General features: G+C 37.1%; 1 protein-coding gene across 22 annotated transcripts in view; it reads left to right on the top strand.

Moving 5' to 3' along the window:
• Positions 1 to 24,293, top strand: part of ANO3 (anoctamin 3) — a 262,541-nt gene that overhangs the window by 163,519 nt on the left and 74,729 nt on the right. For all 22 annotated transcript variants that reach the window (XM_080593074.1, XM_080593070.1, XM_080593086.1 and 19 more), the window contains 2 exons: positions 233 to 304; positions 11,868 to 12,004. In XM_080593074.1, the coding sequence (XP_080449200.1) occupies positions 233 to 304; positions 11,868 to 12,004 (209 nt within the window). The remainder of the gene's footprint in view (positions 1 to 232; positions 305 to 11,867; positions 12,005 to 24,293) is intronic.

The following is a 24,293-nucleotide window of genomic DNA, read 5'->3' as shown; positions in this document are numbered from 1 at the left end:
TCCTTAATGTCGATAGGCACTAAATGTTACTCTAGTAAGTTATTTTACCAAGTTAAACTTTTCTCTGGAAGAGTGAAAGTCTTCAGTAAAGTGATTGTTTTTTCTTCTGCCAGCGGAAAGTACTTATCAACACTTGAGCGTATTTCTTATGTTTTGAGTCACTGATGGCTTTAAAAAGCATATCTTGCCTTCATACATGTGTATGATGATATGACTATTGCTTTTATTCCAGCTAAAGTGATGGAGACTTTGGAAAACAACTTGATCAAGCTGTCTAATACAGAATACAATGATCCATTTTTAGGTAAGTTTATGTCTGAACTCAAGTAATAACAAATTGCCGATGCTTCCATTACACTTGTGGTATTTCTGTGTGGAAGAGCAATACTTATCCTGAACTGCCAGGTTGTTTTGAAATGGGAGAATAAATGTGACTAATGAAATGTGTGCTATCATAGATATTTTAAGGGAGACATTTCAGAAAGTTTCGTAATACTTTCTCAATTTTTAGACAAACAGTAAATAGCGATTAAAGAGACATGTATTTTTTCATACATTTAATGTAACCTGTTTCCATAACAGTCCTTCATAATACAACCACTTTGAAGCATACATTACAAATTCATTTGAAATTGTGGGGTTTTCTCCTATTATTATTATTCCTGTATATTACTTTGTTCAGGATTGCCATGGTTGCAGTTGTTGTGTTGTTTTTGCTCTACATATTCACAAACAAAGTATCTGGCAAAAAAAAAAAAAAAGGTTACACAGAAAAATAGCTGTAATTGGGGCATATTTGTACCTGCACTTATGCTATTCAGATGCTTAAAGCCAAAGAAAGTAGAAAAGCCTTAAAATAATGTCATCCTTGCAATGTCAGAGACTATATACACACAAAAGGAATAACTTGTAGGTTCCAAAACTATTTTTTAAATTCCCTGTCTATATATCCCCCATTAGAAGTACATAAAGATTTTGCTGTACCTTGCATAACTACTGTGAAAGCTCTTTTTGTTCAGAGTCAGTGTAGCATCCAACTAAAAATGGTATCTTCATGCTGAAGGAAAGAGATTTGCTTTTAGAAAGCTATTTCTGCTTAGCTCTCACTTGTTTTTGTATTGATTTTTCTTGCTTCCTAAAATATATGATAGAGAAAAAACTCTTCAAAGTCTCCTAAAGCAGTGACTACTGGAAATGTGAGTGAACCTGATAGTTCCTCCAAAACAAAGTAAAAATGTTTCAAAATTGTGACAGAGTCCAAAAACTTGGCATGAAGATTGTGTTAGAAAACCACACGTCTCAGTTAGGTTCCTGTTGAAGTTAGTGCTGTCCCTCAGTGTAATTGGTTTCATTGGGTAGGCAAGTATGGGTATGAGAAGTTTACACTGTTACTCTTAGTTTCTTTTTTTTTTTTAATCCTGTTCTTTTATTTTATTTCAACTAATTGCTCACATATACACATACTGATATTATTGCATATTTATGTGTGGTAGAGGAAATTTTTTTTTAGTAAGTGATGCACTATTTTTCGTTCATATTCACATAGTTTTCACCTGAAAATAAACGTGGAGACCTCAGAGATTGAGGAAAAGATAGATCGAGTCCCATCAGCTCAAAATTATATTAAACTTTTCTGTGGATGTTCTTTTCTGACTATAGCTATGCTATTTGAAGAGACAGAAGAAAATACTTAAATGGTAGCCTTTTTCTAAAATGGTTTGTTAATTTGCGTGTGTAAATCGAGACACTCCCCAATTATATCACTGAAATCAGTGGAACTATTATATATTTAGAGAAGTGTGATTGGTTGTTTAGAGAAGTGTGATTGGTTGGGATCTTCACCTACAGGCACAAAACAGTATTTATAAATAAATCCCAGAAAGGAGTAGTAGGGATTGTATTAGATAAAATCAGCATTAAGCTCACCAAGAGAAATCAGAGACAGTTAAAAAAAAAAAAAAAAAACTTTCTATAAACCTTCAAAATTCATTTTTTTTCCTTTTGAGGATCTTGTTTATGTGGGTAAGAAATTGTCTCCAAGTCTAAGCCATTCTGTGATTCTAAACCAAAGAGAAAATAGATTTTTTTTTCCTGAATCTGAACAGTCAAGGGAGTATTGCTGCTTGAGCTTTGATCACCAAGGAAGTGAGAATGATGCAGTGCTGCTCCAAGCTTTGGTCGGCATTCTGGCACTTGGATGGAGTTTGCAAAACAGTCTGATTAATGGGTATCATCTTTTTAAGAAACCTTTTCAAACTGCTCTCCTGAGAACATGAAAGAATGCTGAATTAAGTGAATGTGGTGAATTTTTAATTAGACAGTATCGCGGAAGTGTACACAAAGTAGACCAAATGGCTTTCTTCTCTTTCAGAATTGTAACCGACTGGGTCTTCTACCTCTTTGTGAGAAAGGGGCTAATAGGCATCAGATAAACTATTTGAATTCAATGGAAAGCTTCTCCTTTAATTAATTGAAATTGTAGCTAGGGCCATAAATGTATTGGATTTATTTAGTCAGTAATGCTGATGAATTTGTAAAGTAGGCAAATCATGTATTACACCTTTGTTACAGATAACACAGGCAAACAGAACCGAGGACATAATGGTTTTATGTGTTGTTTTTTTTTTTTTCCTCTGTCAGTTTTAGGTGGTAAGTAGTGTTTTTAATTTGAGGAATCAGGGAATTCAAGGAAAGAAATAGGCATTGAGCTTCTGTAATGTATAATGTGATCTGTGGGGTTTCAGATGTGCCATAATGCTCCGTGCTTAGCCAAAGCTTGGTGGAAATTCACATCCAGCAAAGGTTAACATCAGGGCTTTCAGATCTTACACAAGGTGGAAAACACCCGATGCTTGGTTCTGGAGACCTTTAATAAACAGGATCCATTGTATTTCTCAAAGGGTGATTGTAGAAATTTTCTGTTTTCTCCAGAGCAAAATCATGCTGTTGCTTCGACTTCCTTGAAAATGTTCCTTCTCTTCCTAGGTTTTTGAATTATTGAAGAGTATTAGGTTCTTTTTGTCAATTGTCTGACCTTGTCGCTTATTTTAGCTTGAGTTTTCAATAGACAAATCTAAAATCTGAGCTTGTTGTTCACCAAGGACATTAATCACTCAAGCTTCAGGGCAGCTTCTTGTATGACTTCTACTTTTCTAATGAGTTAAATATTCCTGATTTTTGATTGTTGAGAAAATGGCTTTTTACCTAAGACCCTCCCTAAGAGACAAATATGCCTGCTAACCAATATAGTATGGCTCCAATTCTGGATGAGTACGTGGAAAAACCAGTTACAGCAAATTTATTCTCAACAGAAATAAATTTATGTCAACTCATTTAGCTACAAGTAGCTAGTCAAATCCAGTAACCACGCATCTGGGGGAATTTTCTGAATAAGTTTCTTGATGAGAAAATCCCAGTTCGTCAAGACTTCTTTGAAAATATCTGTGGAAGAAGATTTCTGACAGTGGGGGAGACGTGCAGAGTAACCAGTACCCTGACAGGCAAGCAGTTTGTCAGGGAGTGGAAGGCTGAGAGTTGAGTTACAGATTTCTGCAAGAGTGGTACGCACAGCAACTTGGTGACATCGTTACAGTCTGTAATACCTGGAATTTTTCTTGAAAGATGCCTGAAGTTTTTGTTCTAGTATCAAACTGGAAAACTTCAGAGCAACTGATGTAGAGACAGTAGAAGTATTTACTGTCTAGCTAAAATCTTTGATGCCAGACATGGGGGAGATGCTTATGTGGGATGACAAAAACACTCAGGCTGTCTCAGTGTGGTATTTCAGGTAAGAAGAACAGTATGTCTGTGATAGAGCACTTACCTGCGGTGCATTCTCATATTAACAATATGGCCATACGTTTTGTGATGAAAGCTACAGGCTCTGTATGACTTTGTGTCATGTTGCACAAATTAAATTTCAGGAGACAATGCATGTTATGTTGATGCGATAGTCACAAATACCTAAAATGCGTAGTTATAGCAACATGAGAAAACCCTTTCCCATGCTATTTTAGAATTGAGTGTCAGGATCTTATAAGTAAATAGAAGAAAATTTGAAAATACATGTGTTGTATATGTAGATGCATGAAAATCTGGGTTACACAAGAACATGGACATTAATATTACTGAACTTATTACCATGACAAAATATTATTACGATGTCATCCATTTTTTAATAGATTTGAAAGTCACACCAATGAAACTCAAGCAGTTGTCATTCACCCTCTCAAAGGGAATTCAGCATTTTGCTTTCTTTCTAAGTCTTCTGCCTGTGGATATTTGCTTGAAAATACTGGTGTGTATTTATGTCCTTTTCTGATTTTGTTGTGCTTTGTTTTTCTTCTGAAAGATGTGCTCAGCAATTAGTTCAGTAGTGCCAGCTGGATTTAAATGACATAGAAGGTTTGATTTCAGTTACTAAATTTGCCTTTACTGCAGCTACCAATAATAGTGGCTCTAGTTAGAGTTAGAAAAAGTAATTAAGTGGGAAATATTTAGTAGGAGCCACCACATACAGAAAGTGAAATGCCAAAAAGGAGATGAGCTCATTCCTGTAATGCGTAGTATGGATTAAAAAAATAAAAAATAAAATAAAAAAAAAGAACTATGTCAGGTGCAAAGGCTCACAGAAACAGGAAATAATCTTCCACTGAGTAGTGTGTTCTTTTCTCGAGTCATCCTCTGTGTTCAGCAGTAGGAGCAGAAGCGCAGTGGCAGTATTTGGACAGATAGGTGGCATGTTTTTCTACCTGCTAGGTTCATTTACATTGTTAAAACTACTGTCATTAGTGTTGCCAGGTTTGAATTCTTTTATGTCCACTTGCAAAACTTGTAAAACAGATTCACAAAGGGTTTTCTTATTGCAATACAGATTAAGGCCTTTTAAATTCCTGTTTATCGCATAAGTAGCTAAGGCATGAAGATTTTGAGAAGTTAGACCATATTGAAAGTGCAGTTAAACTAGGAGGAAAAACTTGTGAATCTGATGCTCAGTCTACTTGTTAACTTGAAAATCCAATTTGCTCGTTCTAACAGAAATATCTGCATATAAGTAGCTTTCTAAACTGTGTCAAAGTAGGCAGAACTATGACATGCTGAAATGTCTCATTTCAATTAAGATGTCAAAAACGAGTAATGGATAATACAATCAATAGAAATTGGCATTCAGGGTTTAGCTATAATGAGCATCTAATTTTAATTTATTTGGCAGTTTTTATCAGCTGCCTCATTAGCAATTAAAACAAAACTTTGTAATTCATTTATTCTTTTTCATATTATTTTTTCTGAATTAGGTCAATTATGAGTGCTTTATGCATGGTAATGCAGAGATTGAGAAGAATATGATTCAAGAATATGACTCGGGCTCAATTTCTGCTTCAACAGAAAAGGGATGTTTCCACTGTGATGCTTAGAATACATTTTTCAAAAGCTTGTTTGATCTTCAGCTAACGTTCACCATGGGTTAAGTGTGGTGACATCTATTCTGACTGTGTGCTGAGATGGCTGAAAATCTGCCTTAGGATACTTTGTAATGTACACAGTGTCTGAGGGCATTGTCCAGCTGCCACACTAGAGCTGGTTCACACCTGGAGAGCTGGCAGCATGAGTAATGCAGCTAAGCGATCCATTAGGAGTGTAGTGCTTACTGGAAGTAGGTAAGGATTAGTCTTCTGAAAGTAAAATATTGAGGTTTAAAATATCTAAGTACTTTGGGTGTTTAATCTGCCTGTACCAATTCTGTATACCATCTTAACTCCTCCAGATAGCTAAAAACCTGCCTGGCTCCCTTTTTAAAAATTAGATATATTCTGTGTAATGGTTACAATTCTTGTGAGAAATTGTACACTAAGAAACGCCTGCAGTCGTCAACTATGCTAGCATTTGGTATATAAGTATGCATATGCAGGTAGCTGAAAAGCCTTTAATGGTATGTTTACAATATAGCATTCCAGGTACCTACCAGAATAAACTAAGATGGCCTAAATTCATCACAACCTCATTTATCTGAGTGTCTAGTGATATCCTCCTGCAGGTTATTTGTTGTTTCTGGGACTAAAATTGGGGCAAAAGGGGATTAACTTCTTGACCAATAATCTAATTCTTTCTAAAGCTTACAAGGTCCAATAATAATCGTTTTATCAGAATTTGTGAAATAAAACTATCAAGGAATAATTTTTATATGACTTTCCCTTTCAGTAATAGTGTCAGGTTTCAGTTGAAAAAGATCTTCTATCCTACACCAGTTATCTAAAATATTAATGGATGGTATGTTGCAGGGAAATTGGGACAAATACTTTTTATGTTGTAATTATCATAAAATTAAAATGCACTCTTGGCCCTTCAGAATTATGTGATAGAAAGAAAGGTAGCTAAGGACTGAAGAAGACAAAAGGTGAAAATGCAAACTGTGGACCTGGAAATTAATTTCTAAGTGCTTCTGTGCTGTTGGGTAAAAGACTCCTAGAAATGAAAATCTCTCCATCATTTTTTTTTTCTTATAAGTGCCCTTAGGGTAAGTCTCACTATCATGCATCAATCTTAATAAAACTGTATGTCAGAAATGGTAGATATCTGTTGTGATGAATAAAGACTGAAGTTATTCATCTTGCTCCTGTGTTCAAGGTAAAAAAACAGACTAGCAAGTAGGTTTTCAAACTGCTTTGAGTAAGAGATGTTATCCGCTTGATTAATGCTTAATTTTTTTAAAAGAAAATCATTTTGTACCTAAATCTGGATCCAGGTTGATGGTACAGATGGACGTAAATGTTCAGATGTGCTAACGATTGTGTCAGTGCTATAAATACATACCCAATTAAAGAGATGTCCTTGATTTACTGAATTGAATAGAGAAATTCCCATTGACTTCATTGAAAATTGAAATATCATTGGTTTTTGCCTCTAGAATTAGGATCTGTCACCCTTTTCTCTGATTAAATATTCTCGTCTTTATTTAAAATTTAATCTTTTGCTTTTTCCCAGGGTAAAACCACCACAACAGCAAAGCACATGTAGGACAGGAGTTGTTACCAGCAGAAAAGAGAACAAATTTGGGGGGAGGCAGGCAGTTGCCTGAGGTCTGTTAAGGAGCAACGTGAACTCAGTTTTCCTTTTTTGCTCCTCTGGTGACTTCTTGCCTACTCTCTGCCCCTCCCCAAATCAGGCAGGCTAGTTAGTGGTTGGCACTAGAGTCCATCCAAGAACCACAAGAGCGGTGTAAGCTGGCAGTTGTTCTCGGCAGTAACAACCAATAACAACCAATTTAGTTGTTGTAGGCCAGGGAAGGCATGATGGGAAATAAAGAAATGAAATGAAGTAAACAGTGGATTTCCCACAGTGTAGAGTGAAGAGCTTGAAGCTCACGAGCTTTTCTCGTGATGTTTTGTGGAGCTGCAGCCAAATCAAGTCTCTGTGTTTGAATTTAAAGGTGGGTGCTTATAATGCAAGAGAAAGAGAGAAACAGTCCATTTCACTGCCTTTGGGCTATGTTGCATTAAAAACATCCTTCATCCCTGAGCAGTACAGCTCCAGCCACAACATCCAGAGATGCTATCTTGTTTTGGCTTGTGATGATCCCAAATGACAGTTAAAATGCAAAAATAAATAAATAATAGAGATTGTAGAGGAAAGGATAGCAGAAAATAGTGTTACTTTATAGACTAAAATAATCCAAAAATGTCATGGAAGTTTTAAAACTGCAGTTATTTAGGAAAGGTTGCAGAAGCTAAATGACTGTGTTTGTATAAAATGTAGCATGCCTTGGTGATGCTAGTAAGAACTGAATTTAAAGTAACTTAGGTCATATAATTTTATCTTTAAGAGCATGTCAATTGCCCAAGAGAGACTTTATCTTTTAATAGAAGTGGTGGTTACCTTATTATAGGAGAAGCACCTGGTCATAGAATTCCACTAATAGCATTGACTGCTTTTTTAAAGTTTCATCTCATGATCTCCCAAGATCCTTTTCTAAAATGAACGAATTTCATTTTGTATTCTTCACAAATTTTGGAACTGTTCAAAAGAAATTTATAAGAAGTTCAACTTAAGAAACAAAACATGCCTCCCAAAACCATACACGTTTCAATTATTCTATCTAGCCTGTTCTGGTATATAAATGCCATGCAATCCATTTACATTTTTCTCTGGAATTTTATTATTTATATTAAATATTTTGTCTTAAAGTATGCTGCAGAAGAGACAAACAGGACAGCAAGTTTATTCAAAGCATCTGCAAAGCATGCTTCCTGACATTAATGCATATTAATGTTAAGAAAAATGTGCACGCTTGGATATACTTTTTAAATATCGATTGTATGCTATGTCTCTGACATTTTTTCAGACAGGTGTAATATCACAGTATCACAGATTTCTAGGTTGGAAGAGACCTCAAGATCATCGAGTACAACCTTCAACCTAACACTAAGTACTCCACTAAACCATATCGCTAAGCTCTACATCTAAACGTCTTTTAAAGACCTCCAGGGATGGTGACTCCACCACCTCCCTGGGCAGCCCGTTCCAATGCTTAATAACCCTTTCGGTAAAGAAGTACTTCCTAACATCCAACCTAAAACTCCCCTGTCGCAACTTTCGCCCATTCCCCCTCGTCCTGTCACCAGGCACGTAGGAGAACAGACCAACCCCCACCTCTCTACAGCCTCCTTTAAGGTAACTGTAGAGAGCGATGAGGTCGCCCCTGAGCCTTCTCTTCTCCAGGCTGAACAAGCCCAGCTCCCTCAGCCGCTCCTCGTAGGACTTGTTCTCCAGACCCCCCACCAGCTTGGTCGCCCTTCTCTGGACTCGCTCGAGCACGTCCATGTCCTTCCTGTAGCGAGGGGCCCAAAACTGAACACAGTACTCGAGGTGCGGCCTCACCAGAGCCGAGTACAGGGGCACAATCACTTCCCTAGCCCTACTGGCCACACTGCTTCTTATACAGGCCAGGATGCTGTTGGCCTTCTTGGCCACCTGGGCACACTGCTGGCTCATATTCAGCCGACTATCAACCAATACTCCCAGGTCCCTCTCGGCCAGGCAGCTTTCCAGCCACTCATCTCCCAGCCTGTAGCTCTGCTTGGGGTTGTTGCGCCCCAGGTGCAGGACCCGGCACTTGGCCTTGTTGAACTTCATACAGTTGACCTCAGCCCAGCGCTCCAGCCTATCCAGATCCTCCTGCAGAGCCTTCCTTCCCTCGAGCAGATCGACACACGCACTTAGCTTGGTGTCATCTGCAAACTTACTGAGGGTGCACTGGACGCCCTCATCCAGATCATCGATAAAGATATTAAAGAGGGCCAGCCCCAGTACCGAGCCCTGGGGGACACCACTAGTGACCGGCCTCCAACCAGATTTGACTCCATTCACCGCAACTCTCTGGGCCCGGCTATCCAGCCAGTTTCTAACCCAGCGAAGCGTACGCCAGTCCAAGCCCCGAGCAGCCAGTTTCTTGAGGAGAATGTTGTGGGGAACTGTGTCAAAAGCCTTACTGAGGTCAAGGTAAACCACATCCACAGCCTTTCCCTCATCCACCAAGCGCGTCACTTTGTCATAGAAGGAGATCAGGTTCGTCAAGCAGGACCTGCGTTTCATAAACCCATGCTGACTGGGCCTGATCGCCTGCTTGCCCTGCAAGCAAGTAATATATACTCTAGTGCAATAATTAAATGTGTGTTAATCTTAATTCCTCCCATTTTTACTATATTGATACCATTACCTTGCGGAATAGTGTTTTCAGTGCATAAAATAAGTCATCGATTGTTAAAATGTACAGTGCTAGATTTTGTTAAGTTTTATAATCTTTTTAATTCTAAATTTGTGGTTTTTTTCATTGCTAAAATCTTTCCAGTCTACATTTCAGACAACGTAGCAGGTTCCTCTAGATGGAAGGTAATCTTTTTTACAGAAAATGGATGGTACATTTTAAAAGTCATGGCGTTGAAAATTTAAAAAACGTGTAGTAACTAAAGTATATTGAGCAATAAAACTCGTTTCATAACTTAAGATTATTTAAATAAAACAATATACTTTTGCAAAGTTTTTTTTGTTTGAGATGTACTCGAAGTCTCTAATCCTATAAAACTTTCCCTGTATAAGTGGACTTTTTAATGTAAGTAAAGTCTTTCTTTCAACTCAAATGGCTTATCTAGGTGTAAGAGGTTAGGTTTCATAGGACTTTTTCCTTCTTTTCATTTTACACATCTGGGAGTGAGTCAGATCAGCACATTTGCTTAAGTATCCTATTTCCTACCTTGTACTACTTAAAGCATTTTGCAGTCTTTTTACTACGTTCCCTTTTGTTGTCTGGAGAGTAACCTGTATATTAGGTTAAAACTTTCTTTAGATTAAATAAAGGCTAAGTTTGGTGCTCTCACAATCAAAACAGGCTATTTCATATATTAAAAAGTCCCTTCACAGATTTACTGAGGTTAATATCAACATCGGAAATCACTGAGGGCTCATTTTGTGCAATTATAATGTAAGTAGCTAAACTGCAGGGAAAAAAAAACAGCTTTCTGTAAATGTTCCAGTTTAATATTCCTTCTCAGAAATGTTTAAGCTACATGAGATAATTGTGATTGTTTTTTTTCTGTAATATTTACTGTGGAGAATTTAAGGGACAACTTAATGAAAAATACTTTGTTGTTGTAGATGAGCTATTCTGAATATAAAATTCAGGAAATTCAAGATTGTGGTTCCCACAGCAACCATGGCTTGTTTCTTGGCTTCTATTTAGGGTTTAGAATTACTGGGATAAATGCTGTTCCCAGTTCCCTTGACTTTTCCCATGTTGATATGAAAGCTGAGATGAGAACTTGGCTCAGGATTTATGGGTAACTTTTTGGTCTGAATAGTTTCTATTTGCAATTTGTCCAAGATATAATTGCGTGGGAATAATTATTCCATCTTTTTATCTTTAAAATATTTTTTTTCAAAGCTAACCATTTTCCAGCATTCAGTAGATGTTATATGATCCAACATTGTACAGGCATTATCCCTCATTTTACTCCTCTGAGTGTGTATGGTAAGCCTTGTCATGATCTTTTAGATGGAGAATGTGAAAGGAAATTCAATGACTGAAGAACAATTCTCCTTCCAATGGAGGATATAGGGTGACTCAGAGACTTAACTACAGTCTTGCCTGCGGTCATGATGCAGAAGGAAATCTAACTTCTAATAGTGGATCCTAATAAGCTTTGATGAAGGACCTCAGTCATGTGCAACTATGCTGGAGTATGCAAATATTTTTATAAACGCTTTTGTTGAGTGATTAAAAGGAAATCCACTGAAGAAGAGTACTTTTTTCATGGTGTCAACTATATTCTATTACCTTTGGGTACACCTCTTAAGTTTTCACCGCAATACCTTAATATGCAAATTTTCAAATACTATATGTAATGATGAGCAGCATGTGTATAGCAGAAGCATTTTCATTGCTTCTGTAATTAAAAAAACATGCAATAACGTTACCCTATATCCAGGATGCACCTGCCAATTTAATTACACATTTTGAGTCTTGACAGTTATGAGTCAAGCACAAAAGAGCTGAATATTTGCATTGTGTTTTTTTGGTTGGTTGGTTGGTTGTTTTTTGTTTGGTTGGTTTTAACTACTGTGAAGGATGTTGTGGGATTTTCTGATTTAAATGGTAGTAGAGGAGAATTGTCAGTAGGATTTCTACTGAAAAGGAAGTCAATTCTAGTTTAAGACAACCAGTTCAAATGAAAAGCTTTTGCAGGAAAGGATAGAATACAAGTTATTGAAAACTTAACACTTAAGAGGAGTATTCCACTGCAGATATAACTTTACTGTCAGTTTCTTTCCACGATAACCTAAAATGAGCCTACTGTTTTCTTCTGTTTTTCCTTCAGATGTAGGAAAGGACAAAGACACATACACAGATGATTCAGAGCATGGGAATTACGATGTTCGTACAGATCAGTCATTGCTTATTCAAAACAAGCTTGCCAGACAGAAAACAGAACCTCGGACTAAATCATCTTTAAAGGTAATGGACAGAAAACTTTATTAAATTGTATCAATTGCCATAATAGCTTAGATATTTTTTAAAATATGATTTTTAATGGGCTGGTTAAGCTAATGTTTAAATAAATAGACATCTCACAGAAAGAAATGTAGGAGGCTCCTGTATGACAATTTGACCTACAGAAGCAGTGAATAGAATTCTCTGTAGCAAAAGTGACCAAAATTTTGTAGGATCGAAGGTTCTAATGATTTGCATTGACTCATTTAAATTACGGTAGTCTTCTTTTTAAAAAATATATAATTTAGAGCATTTATGACATAGGACTCCCAGAATGGAGTGAAAAAAAATTATGTCAGCTGGGAGGCCTCAAGAAATTAGGAGAGTTTAGAAAAATTATTATGTGTTGCAGATGATCAGTCAAAAGTGATCTGAAGTGTGTAGGGTTTTCATTCTAAGCAAAATCCACATGGTAGGTAGAAACATTAAATGAAAGACAAAATTCACTTGCTTATAGGAAAGTGTAGGAACTTCAACTAAATAAGTGAAAAAAACATCTCTCCAGATAAAACTGACAAGTTATCTCACCTAGTAATTAGCTAATCATAGTATTCATCACAAGGCATTTTCTACAACACTTCATCCTTTCTAATGCCAAAGAATTATGATTGATTTTCAGTTCAAAACAGATTTTGTTTATTTTTTTCTTGTTGGGGACTGGGAGACCCTTAATTTTCTTTTCTATCAAGCATAATTTCTTGTAAACATAAGACAAATGACCTATTCTCAAGAAATTCTGAATTATTTCTTTCTTCAAGCACTAGTGATTTCAATCTTCAAGTAGCGGAATCTGCAGTACAGTTTTTACCAGCAATTCTATGTTTTTTGGTATATAAAAAAAAGTCGGTAATACTATGCTACTGTGCTATGGATCTTAGAACCACCTCAGTTACTTAAAGAGTCTGTTGTTCATTGACTGTACCCATCAGCAGGACGTTCATTACGCAGTTCTGGCACCCATTATGCTTGTGGTACTTCGTGATTATATCATTGAATGCATGCTTCATGAAGAGTCTTTTATTCATTGTAAGGCTTATTCTCTCAGTCACGCTGTATTATCATTACTACAGGATTCTCTAAGACAGATTGATGTGATCTCTGAGACCACATTTTATGGGATGCTTTGGAAAAAAAGTTGTTCTTTTGTTGTTTTGTTGTTATTATTGTTTTAATTATAATAGCTACCTAATCACTTAGATTGGTTTGCAGATAATGGTATTTACAGTTTGGAAACTTAGAACCTGAAAATGAAGCTTTAGTAAAGGCAGAGAAGGTTTATATTTTAATCTGAACCACAGCAATGAGAACTTGTTGTGTTGACAGATTTTTCTTTGTTTTTGCAAGGCTAGATGAGTTAAGACAGAAAAAGCTTTTCTTTCATTTTATTTTTTAACAAAATTTCATTTGATTTTGTAATGACTTAAATTAATTACTGTAATTACTTAAATATCTTAAATGTGAGCTAAAAGAAAAAAAATGAAGAATTTACAGGATTTAAAGTATGTTATTGACATATAATTTGCATAACAGGTAAGGCAGATTAAAAAAAAAAAAAGGCTTAGTTGGCAGATAATGTCTGTCTAGTAACAGACTTTTCAACTGACTCTTCATTCTGCTAACACAAGATAACTCTTCTATATTCATGTAAAATCTAAAACAACCACTACCTGTGTTTCCCCCAAGCAATGCATTTAGGACTGATACAAAGTTTATAGCCAACCAGTAAGTTAACTTTCTTTCAAAGTTCAAAGGGTACCCTTGTATATATATGAAGTTTAAACAAAAGTTTTTCTGTGTCTGTATTTGTACTTCCTTACCCTAAATCTAAATCTTCTGAAGCCACACCTGGCTTTTAACCTTGACAGCAACTTTTATCACAGCAATTACTTAGGAAGCTTCCTTTGGCTTTTCTATTGTTTTTGTAAATGAGGCAACCAAGCAAGATTCTCCTTTTTACTGTTTGCCTGCCTCCACAGGAAAAAAGCAAGGGAGATTTTTATTAGTCATGTAGTAGAAGAGAAGGTTATTAGTCTTCCTTTGAAATATTGTGCAAGTCCTTCTGGCAGTTAGTGGAAAATATTGAAGGGAAACTTTCTCTAAACCAATATAAGACTAGCAAAAGGAGTCTTCTGATTCCTTTTGAGATGGTTGAAAGTTACAGTGGAAAGCAGAGTAGAGAGCTTTACAGCTGGTAAGTACTCATATATTTGGAGAATTAACTGATTTATCATTATATTAAAAAAAAAAAATCTTCTTAGTCTGATCAGAAAATGAAGATCAGAAATACTGCCTTGACAAAGTGTACAAGGATAAAAGCTCGTTATTCTTCTCTGCTTATTTATGATTCTAATTTAGGATTGCTTTGGAAGGTGTTTTTTTTTTTTTTTTATAACGCCTGAGAGTTTCAGGGACAGTGTCCTGCTGGCACAATGAAAGACAATACACTTCTTTTTTTTTTTTTTTTAATTGTCTGGTGTTTCAGATTGCATATATGATGTGCACTCTCCATAAATCTAACTTGCATCACTGCAGTTTTAAATCTTTAGAAACATCAGATAATTTAGATATAGCACCTGGATGCCAACATTCATCTTGATAGTCATCTACTTTACTCATTTCCTTTGTTATGATGTATAACTCATAATCCCCTTTAGTGTGATAGGGTGAGATCAGTACAAAATCCACAAATTTTGTATTGACAAACTGGAAATTGTTCAGAACCATTAAAAAGTTATCTTCATTAGCTATCTCTGCTGTTTTCTCAGCACCAACTGCTACTGAGATTGTGTAGGAAGTATGACTTCATGTATGTGATTCCATCATGGGATCTCATGCAGATGGGTAATGCCAGCAGGTAGCGGCTGAGCAGAATATGGCATAAGTAGTATCTGCTATTGTGATGAAATGTAGGGAGCAAGCAGGTCCCTAATGGTAAAGTTGATATTTGAAATGTTCTAGCTTCATGAAGAAAGGAAAGTGAACTACACACATTTTATCACTTAAATGGGAAGCAACATATGCCTAATGAAGTAATGAGGTCAGTAACAGTGAATTCTTTCTGTACCAATGACTTTAACATGTACAGTGGCGAGAGGAATATGTGAGATATTTTCCAATATTTATCACTATCGGTTCAGGAACTGCAAAGCATGTACCTGTATAGTACCCTAGTTTACTGCTTTTTGTAGTATCCACTGATACCTGCTATAATACTGCATGTCCAAACCAGCTTTGTATTGGATAGGATCTGACACAAGTTCTCTTTTAGTCTCTGGAAATGTTATATGACTTCTAATAAACTTTAAATAAGACCTTAAATAAACAATTGCCTAAAACATGGAGAATTGTTTCCATTTAGCTGAACATAATGCTGAAAATTCAATATAATTTGAGCAAAACTCAGTGTGTTCCGCGTAGATTATTACAGTTATTATTAAAAGTTAAAACTACCAGTAAAAACCTGAAATATATTTTTTATGCTTTTTATTGGATTCTTTTGGACTCTGAACATATCCATTACATTTTTATGCAAAACAAATATTTACTTTTCAAAATTTTATGTCAGTGGTTTGGAAAATTTGAGTAAATCAAATTTAATATCTATAGAATAAGTATATTTTTAATCTTATTTTTTCTTTTCCACTCTTTTGCAATAGTTATCTTCTGTTTTCATTTTCTTCATGTTTAAGTGCATGTGATTGAGTTGCACAGTTTCTTAAACTTGATTTGTGCTATATGTTCTAATCCTGTCAATTTATCACTAAATTCATCTACATAATTTCACTCATAACCTTGCTGTTGTGTTCAGTGGAGGCCAGACATGCATGCTCAAAGAGAAGAGTTGTTTTAGTGTATAAATAAGAACAAGATGTTGTCAGCTGACAACGATGTACTGGAAAGGAGAATAGCAAAGGGAGTCTAATAGATAAGTAGTCTGCTAATGCGTTCTAATAACAGAAAAGTAAATAAAGTTTAAAAGGAATGATAACAGATAAAATCATTATCCCAGAATAGAATGACATGGTCAAGTGCAACACAAGTTAACTTCATGTTTATGCTTCCAGTGCATGGTTCTCTTCTGCTGTGAGGTGTGATTTAAAAAATAAAAAATAAAAAATCAGGAAATGAAGGGAAAGTAGTGAGAAATTTAATCACAGTGAAAGATGAAAGTTTTTTTTTTTTTTTTAAAAAAAAAAAAAATGTTCAGTGGTCATGTCAGTTCCTCTTTAGGTCTTCCTATTAGACCTAAAGAGCAAATAGAGGCGATTGAATATTTAAAATGAAAAGCCTCCTCCTGTCCAAGCATCCTTCATTGCCACTTCCCCCTATAGTAATAATGAGCAGACTTTCAATATTTTGCAGTAGATCCCATAAACCTGAAACTAAAATATATGTATTTTTCATATTATATACACATGTATTTTTCATACGTACATCCTAAGTCTAAATAAAGCAAAAAGGAAAAAACAAGTGAAAAAAATAAGGTAACGACTAGTTGTATAGTTTATTCCTAAACGTTAAACTACAGTTTTATTGGGGAGATAAGATATTTCTTCCTCTCAGTTCAGAGAACAGCCTGAGTTCTGCACAGTACAATGTGGTATATGCAGAAATACATTAGCATGGGTAATTACGGCAGCATGTCACATTAACCAAGCTATGCTGTCTCTGATGCCCAAGATAGTCTGGATAACTTTGCAAATACAAATAGGTCCCCAGTTTTCTGTTCTGGTTTATTGTGGTGATTCAAAAAAGCACGGCTGGGGGGAGAGCAATATACACTTAAGATCAATCATTCTATATTTTTGGAATTAGGTAATGAAAAGGATAAACATAAAAATCTACTTTAGTTTATCCATTCCCAAACTCTTTAAGCACAAGATGGTTACTAAATTAGCCATATCCTTAGAAAATTTCTCAAAAAGCACATCTTGGATTACTCTTAAGTAGAACATGATTTTAAAAATGTTAAAAATGAGTCTAGTACTATTTTATTTAAGTGCACTGCTATAGCCTAAAATCTTTTAAAATGTTTTCACTGCTAGTTCCATGTAACTTAAGAAGTCTGTTGTCTTGTTGGAGTTACAGGTTTGATTTTAAACATCCTGAAATAAAGTAAGCTTTAATTTGGAATCTCACTTTCGTTATGGAAATCAGCCTGTTGTAATTAGCTTTAGTAACATATTTGTTTCCGGAAAATACTTAAAGCTAAGAGTTGAGTCATAAAATCTGAATGTAGACACAAACCGTTGAAATGATGATATCCTTAGGCATGAAAATTACTTAAGATGTTAATGCTAAGTTCATGGTAACAGTATTAGGGAGAATTAGTAATGAAAATAAGAGAGGTGTTTTTCATGAACCAGCCAATAATCTCTTTATGTAATAACATTTAATGAACAGGAGTAAATTGTATTGACAGAAAAAAATCTTGTATTTCTGGTAGAATAACCATTCTGCTTACAGTTAGAATGGGAAAGCTGTTCATTTAGATCTTGCAATTTTAGGTGGTTATATCACCTAAGAAGTTCACATAGCACATTTCTGCCCTAGTTCCTCAAATTGTTTCCATGGCTACATCAATCTCATACATGATTTAATAGTCCTGAACTCATCCATTATTATTTCTGAAGCATCTCTTAAAAATCAAGAGATGAAGAGATACAGAAAACTGTTTTTCTTTGCCTCACCTTTGACTACCAGTGTGTTTTAATTGTAAGCTTCTTTCTTCTTCTCTCACTCCTCCATTGCAAGCAGATTTTCTCTGCAAGCACACAAAGTGCTTTTATATGCTGTAGAGTGTTCTGCACAGCCCTATTTAGGCTGTAAGACTCCATGCCAATAAGCTTTATGGTGATGTTTATAATAGAGTTTAGTGTGTCATCAGTAGGTCAGTGAACATATTGTTGCTTCCATGAGGAAGCAAAAACATTTCAAGGTCTATTTAGGTTTGTATCAGTGTTCTTCAAATGTTTTTTGGTTCTACAGCTACTGTCAAAGTCGTGCTATTATGGAGTGGTGATGATGGGACAGAGTAAAATGTATGTGCTCTTTATTATATGTGGAAGGCATTGATATAGTACTAACAAAATCTTGAAATAGATTATTCTCAATTAAGTTTCTACAGTGATGTCTGTTATTTGAAGATAAAATTGAAAGGTCTATTAAAAATGAGAACAACTATTCACTTGTAAACTAATTTGCTTATATCTAATGAATACTTACACATTTGCTTATACGCTGGAGGCTAATAATTTGTATTCACAGAGTAACTGCTACCATTTTGGATAGCACAGAGTATTTTATCCAAGATTTCATATATTATTTGGATATTTTCTGTTTGTGTTTTTTTTGTTGTTTTTGTTGTTGATTGATTGATTGATTGTTTTTTATGATAAAATAGGATGTTAGATGGGTAAATTGTACCTCAAGTGAACTTCTCAAACCTGGACACTTGAAATTTGACCTTAAACTTGGTATAGATGCTAGACAAAGGTACAAATACTGTGCTACAGAATTCAAGAGAGGAATACTTTTAACCTTTAATGTAAAGCACGAAAATTAGTTTACCTGAATTATATTCTATTCCTTCTGTGATTCCACCAATTGTCTGTGAATGATACTGGACAAATTATTTACTTTCTCTTTAGCCTTTTTGACTTGGATGGAAATATTGTCAATTGCTTTCCACGGCCCTCTTGTGTGTGGGAGTTCTGTTTCTGCTCCTTTAACTGATACTATGCATTATCTAGACATGGTTGAAGTGACCTTGACAGCTAACAGACTATCTGCGGGGAAGTGTTAATATTAAAGAAAGTAAAGCTGTGAACTTGGAAACAGAAACCTGTAAGTTCCACCTTACCTAGTGCCTTACCAAAGCCCAAGGGGTAGTAGGAACTGACCAAGCAAGAGAACAATTAGCTGCTTTCAATCTATGCTAATGTTTATAATTTTGTATGCGTTAGAGTGTCAGTTAGCAAAGAAATTGTATTAAGAATATTTAAGGTTTGCTGTTTAGTTTCTTTTTTTGTTGGTGGTGTTTTGTGGGGGGTTTTTTTGTTTTGTTTTTTTTTTTTGAAGAGGTAACACAGAAAAGATCACTTATACAGACTATATAATTAAAACTTCATTTTATGTTTAATTTATGTAGTCATCTTTACCATTTGAAATACAGATTGTTTTGTACATCAGAAATGTGAATTGTAAATACATCATAAAATGTCTGCATGAAACATTGTGACTTATGAAAGGGAAAAAAAATGAGCCACACCGTTTACCAGAATCAAACCAAATTTAAAAGTTTTTGATATTCTTCTCTCGCATGTCTTCTTTAAAGTTACCTCTGTTTTTATTGTCTTTGCTAAATACCATGCATTACATTACCAGAGAGACTGTCTGGATTCAGTGCTTCCACATCCAGTAGCAGCATCACTTTTTCTGTTGTTGCATTCTTCCTTTCCCTTCTCTTCTTATAGTTTCCCTGGTGGACTGGGGGGAAGCAAAGGCATTTGAATAAGTCCGTTTTTAATATGGTAAATTTATCAAAATTATTATTCCCCAACACACTTAGCTGTTAGAATTCACCAGCTGTCTTAGGAAGGAAATTATGTTCAAAATCTTTATAATAAAGAGATCTTGAAGACAGAAATTTAGTAAATTTCAACTGTAAGAAGAATTTTGGGGCTCAGCTGTCTGCAGCCGTCTATATTTTGGATCATAGGTTCTACTTTCTTGGTATGTTTCTTTTTCTTTACATAATTTTACAAATTTAAATCCAAATTACACCACTTATGTGGAAGGAAGTTGAACTTCGTGTCTACTGTAGAGGCAAAATAAACAACGTTCTGTGGGGTCTTAATTTTTGTGTGCTATATTGGTCAGCACTAACATAACGGAATGCTTCCATTGTTGATTATGGCTGGGAAATGATATTCTTGTATGTTCTTATAAATGTGAAACTTCCTTAGGTTCCTTTTAGAAAGAACATGACAGTCCTTTAAGTCAGAAATTGAAACACAGATTATTCTCTGCCTGAGCTACACCCCAATGTAAATGTTGTTTCTTGCTATATGGGTACCTTGGGTCAGAATAACCTGCTCTGGGCTGAGTCCAAGACACTTTGCGCATGCTGCCAGACTAGCACTTGCCCTGTGCTTTTGTCTGCGTGTTATTTATGACTATTAATTTTGAGGTTGGTAGACAAAACTATGTCTGAAATATATTTTAACGCAACTTAGAAGTGCATCAGCGGCAAGCTGCTAACAATAATAGTTGTCAGCCTCTGTGTTGATATGTATATGTGTATAAACTAAGTAGAAATTGTGCTCATTTTCATTGTCATTGTTGTCAAATTTCAGGAACCTATGAAGCAAATCTTAAAATATAATTACTAAAGGTCTACTTTCCAGCTCTTCATTTAGCCTGCATATATTAGATTATGTAAATGAAAACCATATGTAAAATGAAAAAGCTAGTCAATTTCTTCCACGACAGACCTGATTTACTGCACATTGTAAGTTAGAATAAATGAATTTATTAGAGAAACACGTGGCATCTAGTAATAGGGCTTTTCCTAGGTTAAATTCACAGTTAGGTACTTTGATGTTTTGCCTGAATAAAAATTTTGTCACTGTTCAAACTAGAGTCAGTTATGACATGAATTTAGGGAAATGTTAGGTTGATGAATCCAATATGTGGAAGTAAAACTTCAGTTGGGGATTTCCGTGTATCTGGTCAGTTGTTGTCTGTACTATTTCATTGTATAAATGAATGCAAAGAAAATTTGAGTCCTCAAATGGGTGTTAATTAATCCCTTAGAATAATGAACACAAGAATACAAACTGCAATGGGCTATTTCTAAAATCAGTCAAATGAATACTGATTGAAATTGCGAGCTTAAGAAAATGAAACTTCAATGAAGAGGTTCCTTTTTATCGTGATGGGAAATTTTATGAGGTTTTATGAGGTCTTTTGCCTTGGCTTGAATGCTTTTAGTGTGGTTCAACATTAAAATCTGACTTCAGGTTACAATATAGGCAATTTTTAATATTTTTAATATTTAATATATTGTTCAGTATTAAGTATTATAGAATACTATTATAATATATAGCATATGCATAAAGTGTTTTTGTATATATTTGTATATGTGTATTTTGTATATATTTGTAATGAAAATAATAATATTTGTCCTGTGATCATATTTTATGTTATTAGGTTGTGTCTGAGTGTAGGTAATTGTGAAGTTTCTTAATGAAGTCTGTTTTAAGAGGAAGACTGCACGTTTAGCCAAAGTGTAGTGGTTGCTTTGAAACAATGATTTTTCATTTAAATAAGGTATGTTAAGAGTGCAGTTAATTTTAAATGGATATTTCAGTCAATTTGTTTCATTAACAGTATTACAGTATGTGGTGGTTTTACTCGGGTGGGCAGCTGAGTTCCACCACAGCTGCTCTCTCACTCCCCCTCCTCGAAGAGGAAGGGGGAGAAAATATGACACAAAGAGCTCAAGGTTTGAGATAAGGACCAGGAGATTGCTCAACAATTATCGTAACAGGCAAAACAGAGTAGGGAGATAGGCAATAAATTACTAACAAGCTAGAGAAGCGAGAAACAGGAAAAAAAAAAAATACCTTCACCCTAGAATATCCTGAGTTGGAAGGAACCCATAAGGATCATCAAGTCCAACTCCTGGCACCGCAGAAGTCTGCCCAAAAGTTTAGACCATGTGACTAAGTGCACAGTCCAATCTCTTCTTAAATTCAGACAGGCTTGGTGCAGTGACTACTTCACTGGAGAGCCTGTTCCAGTGTGCAGCCACCCTCTCGGTGAAGAACCTCTTCCTGATGTCTAGCCTAAACTTCCCCTGCCTCAGCCTAACACCATTCCCGCGGGTCCTATCACTGGTGATAATGGAGAATAGGTCACCTGCCCCTCCACTCCCCCTCATGAGGAAGTTGTAGACTGCGATGAGGTCCCCCCTCAGCCTCCTCTTCTCCAGGCTGAACAGGCCCAGTGACCTCAGCCGCTCCTCATATGTCTTCCCCTCTAGGCCCTTCACCATCTTCGTCGCCCTCCTCTGGACACTCTCCAACAGTTTCACGTCCTTTTTGTACTGTGGTGCCCAGCACTGCACACAGTACTCGAGGTGAGGCCGCACCAGCGCAGAGTATAGCGGGACAATCACTTCCCTCAACTGACTAGCGATGCCGTGCTTGATGCAACCCAGGATACGGTTGGCCCTCCTGGCTGCCAGGGCACACTGCTGGCTCATGTTCAACTTGCTGTCAACCACAACCCCCAGATCCCCCCCTGCGGGGCTGCTCTCCAGCGTCTCATCGCCCAGTCTGTACGTATAGCCAGGGTTGCCCCGTCCCAGGTGCAGGACCCAGCACTTGCTTTTGTTAAACTTCATGAGGTTGGTGATTGCCCAGCTCTCCAATCTGTCCAGATCTCTCTGCAAGGCCTTTCTACCCTCATCCGAGTCCACAACTCCTCCAAATTTGATGTCGTCGGCAAATTTGCTCAAAACACCTTCTAGTCCTACATCCAAATCATTTATAAAAACATTGAAGTGGACTGGCCCTAAAATGGAGCCTTGAGGGACCCCACTAGTGACCATCCACCAGCCAGATGTGGCCCCATTTACCACAACCCTTTGAGCCCTGCCCGTCAGCCAATTGCTCACCCATCGCATGACGTTTTTGTTTAACTGTATGCTGGACATTTTGTCCAGTAGGATCCTATGGGAAACCATGTCAAAAGCTTTGCTGAAGTCCAAAAAGATCACATCAGCTGTTTTCCCTTGATCGACTAGATGGGTGATCTTATCATAAAAGGAAATCAAATTTGTTAGGCAGGGCCTACCCCTCATGAACCCATGTTGGCTGGGACCAATGACTGTATTGTGCCCCAGGTGCACTTCAGTAACTTCAAGGATCATCCTCTCCATAATTTTACCAGGCACTGACATGAGACTGACAGGCCTGTAATTGCTAGGGTCTTCTTTCTTACCCTTCTTGAAAATTGGCACAACATTTGCCAGCTTCCAGTCCAATGGGACCTCTCCAGATTCCCAAGATCATTGAAAAATGATTGAGAGAGGCCCCGCGATGACGTCAGCCAGATCTTTAAGCACCCTGGGATGAATTCCTTCTGGACCCATGGACTTGTATGGATCCAGGTGGAGCAGCAATTCCCGCACACATGGAGTTTGTCGTTCCCACCATCCCGGTCCACCAGCTCAGGGTACCCTGGGTCCCGAAGCCCATCATCAGTGTTGAAGACAGAGGCGAAGAAGGCGTTAAATGTCTTTGCTTTGCCTATGTCATTGTCTGTGAGGAGACCCTCCCCATCTAGTAGAGGACCTATGTTTTCTTTGGTTCTCCTTTTTCTGTTCACATATCTAAAAAAACCTTTTTTATTGTCTCCCACAGACATGGCCAGCTTCAACTCTAGTTGGGCTTTGGCCACACGAATTTTCTCCCTACAAACACGAACAGCATCCCCGTATTCCTTCCTCGTCGCCTGACCCTCCTTTCAGCAGCCGTACACTTTCTTTTTTTGCCTAAGCTCCAGTAGAAGATCCCTGGTCAGCCAGGCTGGCCTTCTGCCCCGCTTGCCTGACTTCCGATATTTTGGAATCACCCGATCTTGTGCTTTTAGGAGGCAGTGCTTAAAGACTGACCAGCACTGATGGACGCCAATGCCTTCAAAAGCAGTTTCCTAGGGGACCTTGCTGACTAGTTCCCTGAGCAGCCTGAAGTCTGCTTTCCCCATATCCAGGGCTGAAGTTTTAGTGACTGTTTTCCTGCTGTCACCATAAATCCACCCTATCTGTCACCCTATCCACCCTCTTCCACCTCCTCCCCCTGAGTGGCACGGGGGAACAGGGGATAGTGGTCAGTCTATAGCACTTCGTCTCCGCCACTCCTTCTCAGTCCCTCTCATCCCCTGTGCTGTGGGGTCCCTCCCACGGGATGCCATCCTTCCCAAACTGATCCGGTGTGGGCTTCCCACAGGCAGCAGCTCTTCAAGAACTGTTCCAGATATGGCTCTGTACCACGGGGTCCATCAGGAGCAAACTGCCCCAACCTGGATCCCCCATGGGCAGCAGCTCCTGCCAGGTCACCTGCTCCTGCGTGGGCTCCTCTCCACAGGCTGCAGCTCCAGCCCGGGGCCTGCTCCGGCAGGGGTCTTCCACAGGCCGCAGCCTCCGTCAGTGTAGGTCCACCTGCTCCACCGTGGTCTCCTCCAC

The sequence above is a fragment of the Anser brachyrhynchus genome, assembly GCF_964034855.1.
Source record: "Anser brachyrhynchus genome assembly, chromosome: 5".
Lineage (NCBI taxonomy): Eukaryota > Metazoa > Chordata > Aves > Anseriformes > Anatidae > Anser > Anser brachyrhynchus.
The sequence above is the reverse complement of the archived record's forward strand: the minus strand, read 5'-3'. Positions and strand labels throughout refer to the sequence as shown.